Source organism: Salvelinus namaycush, chromosome 15 (assembly GCF_016432855.1).
Source record: "Salvelinus namaycush isolate Seneca chromosome 15, SaNama_1.0, whole genome shotgun sequence".
NCBI lineage: Eukaryota > Metazoa > Chordata > Actinopteri > Salmoniformes > Salmonidae > Salvelinus > Salvelinus namaycush.
Genome location: NC_052321.1, coordinates 18,903,383 through 18,919,285, shown reverse-complemented (window position 1 = coordinate 18,919,285; position 15,903 = coordinate 18,903,383). Strand labels below are relative to the sequence as shown.

Below are 15,903 nucleotides of genomic sequence, written 5' to 3'. Positions count from 1 at the left end.
TCAGATTATCGAGGAAATCCCTGGAAAGCTCTTTGGGTCTGTGCTCAACATAAGCCCTGCTCCCAGCAGGTGAGAATGTTAGGAGGGGAGACAGGCCTTATCCATGTGACCCAGATGCTCCTTATTAAGGCAAAGGAGGAACTGCCTGCCTGACTGACTGGGTCCTCAAGCTACAGACATGACCAGTGTTTGGTTCTGCCCTATTTAAAACTCCTAACCAGTGGTTACTGACTGACATGTGTAAGTGTAGCTACTACAGAGCTTGTGGTCTTTGTGGCATCTTGTCTAAATATGTTTGGTCAAGTGCCCGATATCTGCTGAGAATAATCAACTATGATTTACAGACATCACACACATGATCAGCTAGATGTAAATATTCTCCTGTATTTCGCTGACGGTCTCTCTTCCCCCCCCCCCCCCTCTCTCTCCCACAGAGAAGGAGAAACACGTGAAGTCTGGGTCAGATGTGGAAGGAGCAAGTAGTAGCCAGTCAGAGAGCTTGTCCAGACTGGGCAGTCTGAAGGGAGGAGGTGAGTCACCAGCCTGAAGTTTCAGCCTGAGGGCCTCAGGAATGGGATGATATTTAATGGGTAGGCTATTCATATAGCCCAGGGCAGGTGACTATGTCAATCTGGTGCTTGTCTCCTCCGTCTACATCTCTATCCACCATCCTTGCCTCACGCTGGTTACAGTCTTTATTCTCCTGAAGATACTCACGTAGACATGATCAATACTTCAGTAGGAAGTAAAGGTGATCTGTTTTTCTCAGGATCTTGTCTCTCTTATTTGAGCTATTTGTTTTTCAAATATATTTTGCACTGTGGAATGGTAAGGAGAACAGTGACTTCTGCCATGGACACTTGAGAAGTCCAACAGCAGGAAACACTGTTTGTTTGAAAAGCGTGAGGGATCTACATTCTTTGTGGCTATTAGCTTCCTCTTCTGTAGAATTCTGTAAGCAGGGAGATTCTAGTCCCTGTGTCCGTTTCCTCAAATACTGCTGGTGAGGCCTGTGCAGTTTTAGGCCCTGAAGTGCTGCATTCCTGATCCAGAGCCTGAGAGAGGATGACGCTCACCCTTCACTCTACAGTACCTCTGGCACACCATGTTCTCCCTCTTCTCCCCTCTCCTCCTCTGTGAGGGGATCACAGGGTTCAGTCACTGTGTGATGCAGAGAGAGCAGACTTAAAACATCAGCTTTGGCCATGCGTCCCCCTAGTCTGGCCAGGTGGACCCCAGCCTGCCAGAGTAGGATCCCTCTAAATCTCATCTGATACTGTTAACATGGGATGGGACTGGATCAGCTCACGATTACAATAGGATTAGGCCCGTTTGGGTTCAGTGGTTTATAGATCATCTCTAGAGAGGAGAGCAAAACCCTTGACCTAGAAATTGTATTTTTGTAACAGAGAGGCTTGGTGTAAGGGGATTGCAGCCCTGTCCCTTTTATCTTTTGGCTGTCCTTGAGCTATGATTCATAGTCCCATAGAGGAATGTGTGGGTTAGACCCATAAGGAAGTGGTATTGACCGAGACGCAAAGTGCTTACAGTAAGTATTCACCTCCTGGGAGCCTCAGGAAGGAGTGTTGCTGGAGACTATTCAGCTTTATTCAGGAGACATGATACCCACCTCACATCTTCCCTCTGCCAGTTTTCTGCTTGCCACACAAACTGGTGTGTGTGCGCGGGTGTGGGCACATGCTCCTGTGTCCTCTACTTGGAGATGTAGTTCCTGTGTCCTCTACTTGGAGATGTAGTTCCTGAGAGGCCTGTAAAATTATATTCCTGACTCAATCTGCCACTCACTCCCTGGGGCCAGACTGCCAGACGGTGCCCAGACCCATTCCAAGCCCCCACACCCATCTCACTCTCAACCTAAGCCCTCCGCACACAGCCCCAGACCCAATGTGGTGATGAACAGTGCGGCGGTGCCCCCCTGCATCCTTCACCATCCCAGACAGACCGATACAATGAATAATCACCTGCTAATAATGGCTTTCTTAGTGATAGGGAAGATGCAGTAAATGTCAGAGGTCGTGTTGATGGAGGGAACCAGTGGAGGGGAACTGCTGCAATGGCTGATTTGATCATTTATGAGCCTTCCTCTTTTGGGGGCCTCCTGTTATGCAGAGAAAAGAGGAGGAAGTATATGAGGTTATTAATAAACCCAAGTACAACTTTGAGACAGATTTAGAGAACCTACTGAGATTTGACCTTCTCTTCTCAGGGGACTGACACCCGTCTGTCTGACCAGGGAATCAATAAGCACACATGGCGCAGACACACACACACACACACGATTCCCAACCCTATAAAACAGCTGCGTCCACAGCAGCCATTGGAGACGATCCCATTACAGCACAGTCATCATGGTGAGGTGTGTGTCGGGATTATTCCATGCCCACTTATCAATAAGTGACAAACAACAGATGGGCATGTTTTTCTATATTTTTTTATTTAACCTTTATTTAACTAGGCAAGTCAGTTGAGAACAAATTCTTATTAGAGGTCGACCGATTATGATTTTTCAAAGCCGATACCGATTATTGGAGGACCAAAAAAAGCCGATGCCGATTTAAAAAAAAAAAAAAAAAAATTTAAAAAATCAAATAAAAAGATTAAAAAGATTAAAAAATGTAAATTAAATTAAAAAATGTAAAAAAAAATATTTAAAAATATATTGATTTTTTAAAAACATTTATTTGTAATAATGACAATTACAACAATACTGAATGAACACTTTTATTTTAACTTAATATAATAAATCAATCAAATCAATTTATCCTCAAATAAATAATGAAACATGTTCAATTTGGTTTAAATAATGCAAAACCAAAGTGTTGGAGAAGAAAGTAAAAGTGCAATATGTGCCATGTAAAAAAGCTAACGTTGAAGTTCCTTGCTCAGAACATGAGAACATATGAAAGCTGGGTGTTTCTTTTAACATGAGTCTTCAATATTCCCAGGTAAGAAGTTTTAGGTTGTAGTTATTATAGGAATTATAGGAATATTTCTCTCTATACCATTTGTATTTCATATACCTTTGACTATTGGATGTTCTTATAGGCACTTTATTATTGCCAGTGTAACAGTATAGCTTCCGTCCCTCTCCTCGCCCCTACCTGGGCTCGAACCAGGAACACAACGACAACAGCCACCCTCGAAGCATCGTTACCCATCGCTACACAAAAGCCGCGGCCCTTGCAGAGCAAGGGGAACAACTACTCCAAGTCTCAGAGCAAGTGAAGTTTGAAGCGCTATTAGAGCGCACCCCGCTAACTAGCTAGCCATTTCACATCGGTTACACCAGCCTAATCTCGGGAGTTGATAGGCTTGAAGTCATAAACAGCACACGAAAGTGCTGTTTGAATGAATGCTTACGAGCCTGCTACTGCCTACCACCGCTCAGTCAGACTGCTCTATCAAATATCAAATCATAGACTTAATTATAACATACAGAAATACGAGCCTTAGGTCATTAATATGGTCAAATCCGGAAACTATCATTTAGAAAATAAAACGTTTATTCTTTCAGTGAAATACGGAACCGTTCCGTATTTTATCTAACGGGCGGCATCCATACGTCTAAATATTCCTGTTACATTGCACAACCTTCAATGTTATGTCATAATTACATAAAATTCTGGCAAATTAGTTTGCAACAAGCCAGGCGGCCCAAACTGTTGCATATACCCTGACTCTGCGTGCAATGAACGCAAGACAAGTTACACAATTTCCCTAGTTTAATATTGCCTGCTAACATGAATTTCTTTTAACTAAATATGCAGGTTTAAAAATATATACTTCTGTGTATTGATTTTAAGAAAGGCATTGATGTTTATGGTTAGGTACATTCGTGCAACGATTATGCTTTTTTCGCATATGCTCTTTTGTTAAATCATCCCCCGTTTGGTGAAGTTGGCTGTCTTTGTTAGGAAGAAATAGTCTTCACACAGTTCGCAACGAGCCAGGCGGCCCAAACTGCTGCATATACCCTGACTCTGTTGCACAGAACGCAAGAGAAGTGACACAATTTTCCTAGTTAAAAGAAATTCATGTTAGTATGCAATATTAACTAAATATGCAGGTTTAAAAATATATACTTGTGTATTGATTTTAAGAAAGGTGTTGATGTTTATGGTTAGGTACACATTGGTGCAACGACAGTGCTTTTTTCGCGAATGCGCTTGTTAAATCACCAGTTTGGCGAAGTAGGCTATGATTCAATGATAAATTAACAGGCACTGCATCGATTATATGCAACGCAGGACAAGCTAGATAAACTAGTAATATCATCAACCGTGTGTAGTTAACTAGTGATTATGTGAAGATTGATTGTTTTTTATAAGATAAGTTTAATGCTAGCTAGCACCTTACCTTGGCTCCTTTCTGCACTCGCATAACAGGTAATCAGCCTGCCACGCAGTCTCCTCGTGGAGTGCAATGTAATCGGCCATGATCGGTGTTCAAAAATGCCGATTACCGATTGTTATGAAAACTTGAAATCGGCCCTAATTAATCGGCCATTCCGATTAATCGGTCAACCTCTAATTCTTATTTACAATGACGGCCTAGGCAGAACGACAGATTTTTACCTTGTCAGCTCAGGGATTCGAGTTAGCAGCCTTTCGGTTACTGGCCCAACGCTCTAACCACTAGGCTACCTGCCGCCCCAAACCTTCCATGTTGTTGACACACATTTTGAGGGGTAATAAGGAAGTTTTGGTCCTAATGATTCCCATAATGGCCTTTGTCTGCATGATTCATGTTACTGTTATGTTTGCACATGATGTTCATAAGTGTGCGTGGGGTTTTGGTGCCAGTATGTGACAATAAGATATGTAATAGATGTCTGTACAGAAGTCCTGCAATGTTGTTGATATTGAAAGTACTGTTCTTCCCTCTGAGATTAATGTAGTGTGTTTGTTTTCTCTGTGTTACAGAAGTGGCCACAGGGAACCTTCTGGACTTGGCAGAGGGGGCAAACATGGCGCTGCTGCACTCAGGGACAAAGGAGAGCGAACCAGACCCATTCATGACGCACAACCACGCCACAGAGAACAACAATACTGTATGGGTAAGAGAATGGGGGCTAGAATAGAACTACTGTTGCTACACATGCTTAATAAGAGGGGCAATGCTTTATGGATGAAAGAATGAAGGCTTGGAGAGCTGTATGGTTACATCAAATGGACATAGAATGGCTACCAGTATACTGTAAGGGTAAGATTGAAATAATACAGTATTGACAGTAGCTCCTAGCATACATACTTGATTCAAAGGCAGTGTCTTTATAGTAGAGTATGATTATGGGTTGAGTTTAGCTCAGGACAATGGTGCATTGAACAGAACAAGACTTATCAGATGGTCCCCATAGCAGGGGAGGGTGTGGAGCTGTTTCTCTGCAATCATATACTTCTATTACAGGGAACATTTGGATAGAGGTGTGTGTTTCCTTTAGCTGCTCAGAACCCAAACCTTCCATTTATAGTCATGATGCCATCACTTCCTGTAGTTTAGCTACTGTTAACCTTTCTGAAACAAATGTAGTTTTTTAAACAGTATTTCAATTATTTTGACATGGTCTTCTTTCCCTGAACTTGTCTATATGTGTGTTTTGTCTGGTAGGAGCTTGAGGATGGTCTGGATGAAGCTTTCTCAAGGTGTGTGATTTTACTGTGCCCTGTCCAGTCCCTCTGCATTACCACACACACAATTTTAAGGCTTGTCTTATAAACACTGCCATTCCCACCTGCTGGCTCGCCGCTGGGCACTCGCTGCACTTATATCCAAGAAACTGTCTGTGTTTAGTTTACTGGCCTCAACGCCCAACTTAGTAATCTTCTGCTTTCTCAGCCTGCCTTTCTACTGGCCAGGCCCCCACAAGCAGTGATTTAACAATAGGTTTTTAAGTGAGGACTTTGGATAGATTGTATTCTGCAAGCTTCAATGGCAGTGGTTGCGGGATAAATACACAGAGCATTGGTTTTCGGTCATACAACTAGCAGGTTCAAGGTTAACTGGACACGTCCTTCAGTGTATTCTCTGTGCTCTTGTACAGACTGGAATTCCTCAAGGGCAGGGTTCGGTAGGTTACTTTTTAAATGTAATCCGTTAGTTACCTGTCCAAAATTGTAATCAGTAACGTAACTTCTGGATTACCCAAACTCAGTAATGTAATCTGATTAGTTACAGTTGGAGTACTTTCCCCTTAAAAGAAAATTCCACCCCAAAATTATCTTTTGGTATTTGTTTCATTAGTCTATTGTTGATATAGTCCCAAAATGTTTTGCATGTCAGCAATCAAGTTATCAAGATATATTACTTTCAAAATACAGAAATACAGCCAGTATGATGCATTTTGCATCATATGACTGAAAATGCATCATACCGGTTGTATTTCTGTATTTTGAAGGTAATATATCTTAACTTGATTGCTGACATGCAAAACATTTACCAAAATATTGTTTTGGGGTGGAATTTTCCTTTTTAAGAGGCATTAGAAGAACACAAAAAGGATCTATCAAATGCATTTGGTGTGTCATCATAGTGGTCCCTGACGTGGTCAGACTTTCTGAGGTGGAACAAACTAAAACTTGCACCTTTTTTCAATGATTCATTTCATTGAGATAACAGAAAGATGTCATAAACATAATTTCTAAATGTAAATGTTATCCAAGAAGTAATCTAGTTTTTCAAAAGTATCTTTAATCCGATTACAATATTGTGGCTGGTAACGTAACTGATTACAATTACAGATTTTTTGTAATCAGTTACTGCCCAACCCTGCTCAAGGGCTCATTTTAAACTAACCCAACTCATGCAGAGCTCAAAGGAGTCCATCTTGTTTCAATGACATGTCCTGATGAGGTCTTTAGGGATGCTGAATCACAATTCCTAAGATGTTTTTATTTTTTAAATTTTTTTATGTAGCCACTAAGTTATAGTCTAATTCCAGTCTTATCAGTGCTTTCATTTCCCCCAAGGCTCTTTTCATTTTGTTTCATTTGAAACTGACGGTGGCCTCTCCTCTGTTTATCAGTCTTTGTCTGGCGGTAGGGACAGTGTGCTTCAGAGGGGCGGTAATCAAGCATTGAGACCATTCTAGTCCTGTTATCAGATAATTATTTGTCTGCACACACAGTAATTACTCACTAGGCCGTTAATCTATGCTGCTGTGATTAACGAGGGGACTCTGTGGAGAAGTGATGGGCAGTCCGACCATAGATTGGTTTAATTGAGGGAAATTTAGTAGGCAGAGGACCTGGGGCCTTATTTATCAACCATGTGTACATTTCTTACTAAATTCTGTCGTAAGTGGAGATTCTAGTGTTCGCGTGCGCAACAAATGATTGGGATTAATCGAACTGTTACACGCAACATATACACGTTTTCATTGATAAATCAGAGCCATATATTTGTGTGCTTGTGAACGAGCGATACAACCCTGTCTGGAAAACGCCTTCCGTTAATCTTTTATAGTAACAAAAACACCCTCATTTGCTGTATTATTTGGACATTTTGGAACTGGGACATGTCTGTTTCTAAAAGAAAGTGCAAAGGCAAATTTCATCACATTTCTGTAGAGGTGTGTGTAGAATGTTTTAATATTTTGCAGTGACTTTTTCAAACTAAAAATGCATGCCGACTATAGCAAGTGCCAAGCGCATTCTGCAAGATTGATTGTCTATTCAAACAATTTAAATGTAAATGCTACAGCCCACACACTATGCAAAAGTTGAATTGTTGTTCAATATTTTGGTAATCAATAGATGATTGGGTTTCTATCACCTGCCTTGGTATAGGCTCTAATATTAAATGGGCTATGACGTCGCACTCCTATCTTACAGCAATACTGTAGCCTACCCGTACTATCAATATTTTAAATAGGCTACTGGTCTATATACTTCCAAGCTTTCTTGGCTATTGAATTATTAATGGATAAATGGTAGCCTAATATTTGTTGTCTAGCGGGAATTAACTAGTCATGTCAGAAAATACGAGTATGATTTAGGCCTTAAGTCAAAAACATTATGCTGTAAACTACTATGTGATCTCCTTACCAATGGCAAAGGTATCTGTTTTATTATTACGTTATTTGCTTGCAGTACAATTGATCAACCACTAGAAGTTGTGTGTATGCATGGTCTGAGCTGTAGTTTGATACACACACTTTCCCATGTTCAAAATGGATAAATACCAACCTTTGCAGGAAAACTGGCACACGCAAGGTGTAGAGTATTTTTGTTACGCACGCACCATTGATAAATTAGTCCCCCGGTTCAAGCCTTTAGTCTATCAGAGAGAGCTGATTGCAGAGCTGCACTCTTATTATTGAAGTAGTGGGTGTTGAGCTGTGGTGAAGAGTGAGAGGAAGTTCTGTCACTATATCTCCATATATGAGTGCTGCTGAACTGATTCACTGTCACTTGGCCTGATCAAACATGACTGATGTCAGTACTTGCTTTCCTTGTATGTCTGTAGCCGATATATGATAGGAGTATGGATCGTTTTTAGTTACTTGAGGAGACTTGGAAGTGGCAACTGGAGATTTTCAACAAGCTCCTAAGAGCACTTTGAGTATAGATTTTCTAAAAAAGACCAAAACCAGTGATGACAGAAAATAAGCTTCTGTCTGAGACTTTAGTTATTCTCTTGACTGGGTTGTTTATAAACTCTGGCATATTGACAGTCAGGGATATGTTGTTGTTGCTAATGCTTGTTCTTTCCTTTATTTTACCTCTGGGAATGGGGTGAAATGAGGTCAGACTTTTCCTCTGAGTTTCAGGAAATAACTCAGTAAAAGGCAGTTTATTGGCAGATGGGCTTTTGTCCCTCCAAACTTGCTGTGGGTGGTATAATGGTGTAGCAGAACTCTAGAAGTCCAGGGATGCCTGTCATTTTAGACTGAATGGTTTTCCTCCTTCAGGACTTCTTCTGAAGCAAAGAACAGTTTTAGTGACAATCCTCCATCCCTGTTATTTAGTTTTTTACTAGTGAGTTATAAAATAAGAGACAGAGTTGACATTTCTTGCCTTCATTCTCTGTGTGAGTGATTTAGTTTAGCTGTGTGGGCACCTACACTTTCTCTCCTTGTACATTCCTTTAAACATCGATATGAAGGAAGTTTGTGCCCAGGAGTCGGAACTCTCAACACTGACACTGACCTCACTAAGATCGCTGTAACTCAAGAAGGATTTACAGTGCCATCTTCTGGCTGCAGGAAGTTAATGCAACTTTTAAGTTCATTGGGAATGCTCTGGTGTTCATCATAATAAAAATATAGGGGAATAGTAACAGTTGTCTGACTATTGACATTTCCTTTGCACCCCTCAGCCGCAGTCTGGATAGCTTTGAATCATACTCAGGTAATGACGTCATCCATTGGACATGCAGTGTCCCACCCTCACTTCCCCCAGTCACCCGCACTCCATTCACCACCCCCCACCACCCACAACTGTGACCCCTTTGTCACTCTCCATCCTCACCGTACCCAGCCCATCTGTCTGAGCATGGATGTGGATCTGTAGCATTCTGCCATTACAAATGCCTGTAGTTGCATATGTCCCTATAGGAGCATCCCATTACCATGGCTCAGAACCCTGTCCTATTGACTTCCCTTATGTTGAGACCACGCTGAGCAAACGTATGGCTCAAACCAAGACAGAGAAGTTACCCGTCTGATGTAAATTTGGACTACAGGTTCCAACATTACACCAGCAAAGTGCACAGAGGTTGGGAAGGCTGTGCAGTGTATGAACGGCAGGGTTCTCCGCTAACATGTTGATTGTCATTTATTCTCATTTTGTCCATGCCCACATGGTCTTGGATTTGTGTGTTATTCTGCTTCACATCTACAGCCATTTCGCCATTATTGCAACATCACTGAATGAGTAATGACATGGTGAGCCAAGTGGTGTTGCTGTCGTAGCAGTGAAGTGGTGTTGAGAGTCAGGCCTGAGAGTTGTAGCTGTGTGAAGTACTTAGATAACCATACCTCACTGTTTGATCATTTAAAAAGACATGCCTCTACAGTTTAGTTCTGGATACTGTAACTCGAGACCAACACACTGTCTTTTTAGTTGCTTACTCAAGTTTGACACATTTTTGTATAGTATCTTTCCTATCATGTCAATACACACATTTGTCATTTTAAATGCTTTTGAATGTTAAAGTTTCCACATGTCTGTTAATTTCAATGTATTGAGTTTTCACATCCCATCTGATATTTGGTATCTTTTGCCTTATGAATGTGATAAGTGAAATGTCTCCTCCCCCCTGCAGACTCGCTGAGTCTCGCAATAACCCCCAGGTCCTGGACATTGGGGTAAACCCTCAGGACTTCAACACTGAAGAGTGCCTGTCCCCAGCTAACTGGGACAAAACGGATGCAGACAACGCCGAAAAAGACTATATGTTTGGGTTCTAAGGGTGGAGCCACTGCGGAAGCAAGGCATCGAGGGGGAGAGCGAAAGATGGAGAAGGAAAGCGATAGGTATGTGGGTGAAAGCAGTAGAGAGGCAGTGACTGTGGGATGTCTGTGAAAGAATAGCAGGCCTAGTGGAGTTTGTACATGATTCGATCTGAAAGTCCACTCAGTGTTGCCATCTTGAGGGATGTGACTGTTAGCGTGTCTAACTGACCAACCAGGAGGGACCTACTGGAGTCGAGAGCCTCCAGAACTAAGACCAAAGCAATACAACCATTTGTTTTCAACCATTGTTTTAAACATCCAGTCATCTGGTGTTTGCTACATTCAATACCCCATTATTCAATGTGCCTCTGTCTCTACTGACTGGTATGTATGTGTGTATATACTGTATACATAATCTGATACAAACGGAGCTATAATTTATCACTTGTTGAGCATTTGGTGAAGGCACATTTAAGCGTTAGAGGCAGAAAGTAATGAGTATATTTAAGGTCAACACATCCATGGTCAGTGTTTGAGTCTGGGTGAATGCCACAGTTATGTTCCTTTTGTTAATATAAGTGGATGGAGGAGTAACTCACTCAGAGGGGAAACTTACTGGTGATGTAGTCAAAGCCACCAGCTGGAGTGAACTTCAGCCATGATGCCAAATATAAGAATAAAGTGAGGGTGACCATCACCTCCTCTGAGCTCAATGGCTCTAATAATTGGGCAAACGGGCTTTAACTAAATGTACTTGCCACAGGAGGCTGCTGAGGGGAGGATGGCGCATAATGGCTGGAATGGAGTGAATGGAATGATATCAAACACATGGAAACCGTGTGTTTGACGTGTTTTCGATTCCATTTATTCCCTTCTAGCCATTACTATGAGCATGTCCTCCCCAATTAAGGTTTCACCAGCCTCCTGTGTTACTTGCATACATAATATGTGGGTTGTGTGTGTGTATAAAGAAACTTATTTTTATTCTATTGCAAAATCTATTTTTGCACTCTCCACTCATCCCTCTACAAAGCACATACTTTCATGTCATTGATTGTTATTATAATAACCATCTAGCTCTTACATGTACCACTGTAATATTGTCTAATCTGGTTTGTGCTCATTTTGATAGTTTACTTGACAGTTTGGAGATTTAATTTTGAAGATATCATATGAGGGTTTGAGTTAAGTTCAAGTCTCCGTGTTAATATCGCTGACATTTTTGATACAGTTTGAAATACATTTTTATAATTTCTGGTATTATGTTACCTCTGAATTCAATAAAATGTATGCATCAGTGTGAGGCTATTGTATTTTATTTATATACAGTTGAAGTCGGAAGTTTACATACACTTAGGTTGGAGTCATTAAAACTCGTTTTTCAACCATTCCACAAATGTCTTTTTAATTAACTATAGTTTTGGCAAGTCGGTTAGGACATCTACTTTGTGCATGACACAAGTAATTTTTCCAACAATTGTTTACAGACAGATTATTTCACTTATAATTCACTGTATCACAATTCCAGTGGGTCAGAAGTTTACATACACAAAGCTGACTGCCTTCAAACAGCTTGGAAAATTCCAGAAAATGATGTCATGGCTTTAGAAGCTTCTGATAGGCTAATTGACATAATTTGAGTCAATTGGTGGTGTACCTGTGGATGTATTTCAAGGCCTACCTTCAAACTCTGTGCCTCTGCTTGACATCATGGGGAAAATCAAAAGAAATCAGCCAAGACCTCAGAAAAAACATTGTAGACCTCCACAAGTCTGGTTCATTATTGGGAGCAATTTCCAAACGCCTGAAGGTACCACGTTCATCTGTACGAACAATAGTACGCAAGTATAAACACCATGGGACCACACAGCCGTCATACCGCTCAGGAAGGAGGCGCGTTCGGTCTCCTAGAGATGAACGTAATTTGGTGCAAAAAGTGCAAATCAATCCCAGAACAACAGCAAAGGACCTTGTGAAGATGCTGGAGGAAACAGGTACAAAAGTATCTAGATCCACATGAGTCCTATATCGACATAACCTGAAAGGCCGCTCAGCAAGGAAGAAGCCACTGTTCCAAAACCGCCATAAAAAAGCCGGTTTGCAACTGCACATGGGGACAAAGATTGTACTTTTTGGAGAAATGTCCTCTGGTCTAATGAAACAAAAATAGAACTGTTTGGCCGTAATGACCATCGTTATGTTTGGAGGAAAAAGGGGGATGCTTGCAAGCCGAAGAACACCATCCCAACCGTGAAGCACGGGGGTGGCAGCATCATGTTTTGTGGGTGCTTTGCTGCAGGAGGGACTGGTGCGCTTCACAAAATAGATGGCATCATGAGGTAGGAAAATGATGTGGATATTTAAATATATTTGTACCTTTATTTAACTAGGCAAGTCAGTTAAGAAGAAATTCTTATTTTCAATGATGGTCTAAGAGCAGTGGGTTAACTGCCTTGTTCAGAACAACAGATTTTTACCTTGTCAGCTTACGGATTTGATCTTGCAACCTTTTGGTTCAAGTCCAACACTCTAACCACTAGGTTACCTGCAACATCTCAAGACATCAGTCAGGACAATGACCCCAAGCATACTTCTAAAGTTGTGGCAAAATGGCTTAAGGTCAACAAAGTCAAGGTATTGGAGTGGCCATCACAAAGCCCTGACCTCAATCCCATAGAAATATTGTGGGCAGAACTGAAAAAGCATGTGCGAGCAAGGAGGCCTACAAACCTGACTCAGTTACACCAGCTCTGTCAGGAGGAATGGGCCAAAATTCCCCCAACTTATTGTGGGAAGCTTGTGGAAGGCTACACGAAACGTTTGACCAAAGTTAAATAATTTAAAGGCAATGCTACCAAATACTAATTGAGTGTATGTAAACTTCTGACCCACTGGGAATGTGATGAAAGAAATAAAAGCTGAAATAAATCATTCTCTCTACTATTATTCTGACATTTCACATTCTTAAAATAAAGTGGTGATCCTAATTGACCTAAGACTGGGAATTTTTACTAGGATTAAATGTCAGGAATTGTGAAAAACTGAGTTTAAATGTATTTGGCTAATGTGTATGTAAACTTCCGACTTCAATTATTTATATATATATATACTGTATATATATACACACACACACACACACACACACACACACACACACACACACACACACACACACACACACACACACACACACAGTACCAGTCAAAAGTTTGGACACCTACTCATTCCAGGGTTTTTCTTTATTTGTACTATTTTCTACATTAGAAGAATAGTAATAGTGAAGACATCAAAACTATGAAATAACACATACAGAATCATGTAGTAACCAAAAAAGTGTTAAACAAATCAAATACATTTTATATTTGAGATTCTTCAAAGTATCCACTCTTTGCCTTGAAGACAGCTTTGCACACTCTTGGCATTCTCTCAACCAGCTTCGTGATGTAGTCACCTGGAATGCATTACAATTAACAGGTGTGCCTTGTTAAAAGTTAATTTGTGGAATTTCTTTCATGAAGGTCAGTCAATGCGGAAAATGTAAAAAGTTCACTCGCAAACACCATCAAGCGCTATGATAACTGGCTCTCATGAGGACCGCCACAGGAAAGGAAAACCCAGAGTTACCTCTGCCTCAGAGGATAAATTCATTAGAGTTACCAGCTTCAGATTACAGCCCAAATAAATGTAACAGACACATCTCAACATAAACTGTTCAGAGGAGACTGCGTGAAGCAGGCCTTCGTAGTTGAATTGCTGCAAAGAAACTAGTACTAAAGGACACCAATCATAAGAAGAGACTTGCTTGGGCCAAGAAACACGGGCAATGGACATTAGACCACTGGAGATTTTTGATTCCAACCGCCAGGTCTTTGTGAGACGCAGAGTAGGTGAACGGATTATCTCTGCATGTGTGGTTCCCACGGTGACGCATGGAGGAGGAGGTGTGGGGGTGCTTTGCTGGTGACAATGTCAGTGATTTATTTCAAATTCAAGGAAAACTTAACCAACATGGCTACCACAGCATTCTGCAGCGATAAGCCATCCCATCTGGTTTGCGCTTAGTGAGACTATCATTTGTTTTTCAACAGGACAATGACCCAACACACCTCCAGGCTGTGTAAAGGGCTATTTGACCAAGAAGGAGTGTGATGGAGTGCTGCATCAAATGACCTGGCCTCCACAATCACCCGACCTCAACCCAATTGAGATGGTTTGGGATGAGTTGGACCGCAGAGTGAAGAACAAGCAGCAAACATGTGCTCAGCATATGTGGGTACTCCTTCAAGACTGTTGGAAAAGCATTCCAGGTGAAGCTGGTTGAGAGAATGCCAAGAGTGTTGAAAGCTGTCATCAAGGCAACGGGTGGCTACTTTGAAGAATCTCAAATATAAAATATATTTTTGGTTACTACATGATTCCGAATGTGTTATTTCATAGTTTTGATGTCTTCACTATTATTCTACAATGTAGAAAATAGTCAAATTAAAGAAAAACCCTTGAATGAGTAGGTGTGTCCAAACTTTTGACTGGTCCTGTATATAATACACACTGCTCTGCTCCGTCATCAAATAATAGCTATCTCTGTGGTTATATTCAAGTAATCAATGCCATTGACATTAAACATGAACATAAATTCATGTTATATGAGGATAATAATGTTAGGTCTTGTTTGTTTAGGTCATTGTAGGCAGAGATGGGCAGTATTTCTGTTACAAGTATTTAAAATGTGTATTTCAATTACTTTTGAGGATTTACATTAGTCATTTGTATTTCAAAGGCCTGGGAAAATCCCAATGTAATTTGTAACAAGATACTTCAGAGAATGGTATTTTGTATTTTCAAAATACTTTTTTTTATAGTGGTTCACAATTTTGTGGCCCTCTATCACTCCAATGTTGCTGCACTGGTATCAGAAGTCTGATGGTACTGTAGTGTGAGGCCTTGAGAGGTGTTGGTAGTTGAAGCACATAGAATGCAGTGAATTTGCTCCAAAAGGTGGGACTGAACTCAACTTTGAAAGCGAACACACTATGTTATTGCCACACTATCATTATACTTACTCTCATTCGGGAAGCGAGTCCCCTGCCTCAACTTCAAATCCTTTTGTGCCTCCACATGCACCTCTGATTATGTCACTCTCATGGAAACTCATTACTGACACCAACACATTGAATTTTGAGTAATATGTATTCGCTAAATAGGGGCCACAAAGCTCTGAAGACTTACTCTATGAACTGTGCCAATTATCTGGGATATTGGTCATAGATGGTAGCTATTAGTATTGTTCATGGCATTGTTGGTCGTAGGGTCACATTGTTTGGCAGCAGTATTTTATATTTGATTGGTCTTTATGATATTTTGGATTTTGTAACAAGATATATTTTAATGTATCTTTGCCTATTTCTGATTGTAGATCTTCGGGGAGATCTGGCTAAATCCATAATGTGAAGACGTCATATGAACTCACTGACCTCTAGTTTCATGCGTGC

At 40.9% G+C, this 15,903-nt stretch overlaps 1 protein-coding gene across 2 annotated transcripts in view; it reads left to right on the top strand.

The window, feature by feature from the left end:
• LOC120060267 (low density lipoprotein receptor adapter protein 1-B-like) overlaps positions 1-11,717 on the top strand; it is a 91,832-nt gene extending 80,115 nt beyond the window's left edge. The window contains exons 6-9 of one of the 2 annotated variants that reach the window (XM_039009446.1): positions 435-530; positions 4,944-5,077; positions 5,629-5,663; positions 10,285-11,717. In XM_039009446.1, the coding sequence (XP_038865374.1) occupies positions 435-530; positions 4,944-5,077; positions 5,629-5,663; positions 10,285-10,429 (410 nt within the window). In that variant the 3' untranslated portion in view covers positions 10,430-11,717. The remainder of the gene's footprint in view (positions 1-434; positions 531-4,943; positions 5,078-5,628; positions 5,664-10,284) is intronic. The other variant, XM_039009447.1, reaches the window with a different exon arrangement.
• The last annotated feature ends 4,186 nt before the right edge of the window (positions 11,718-15,903 follow it).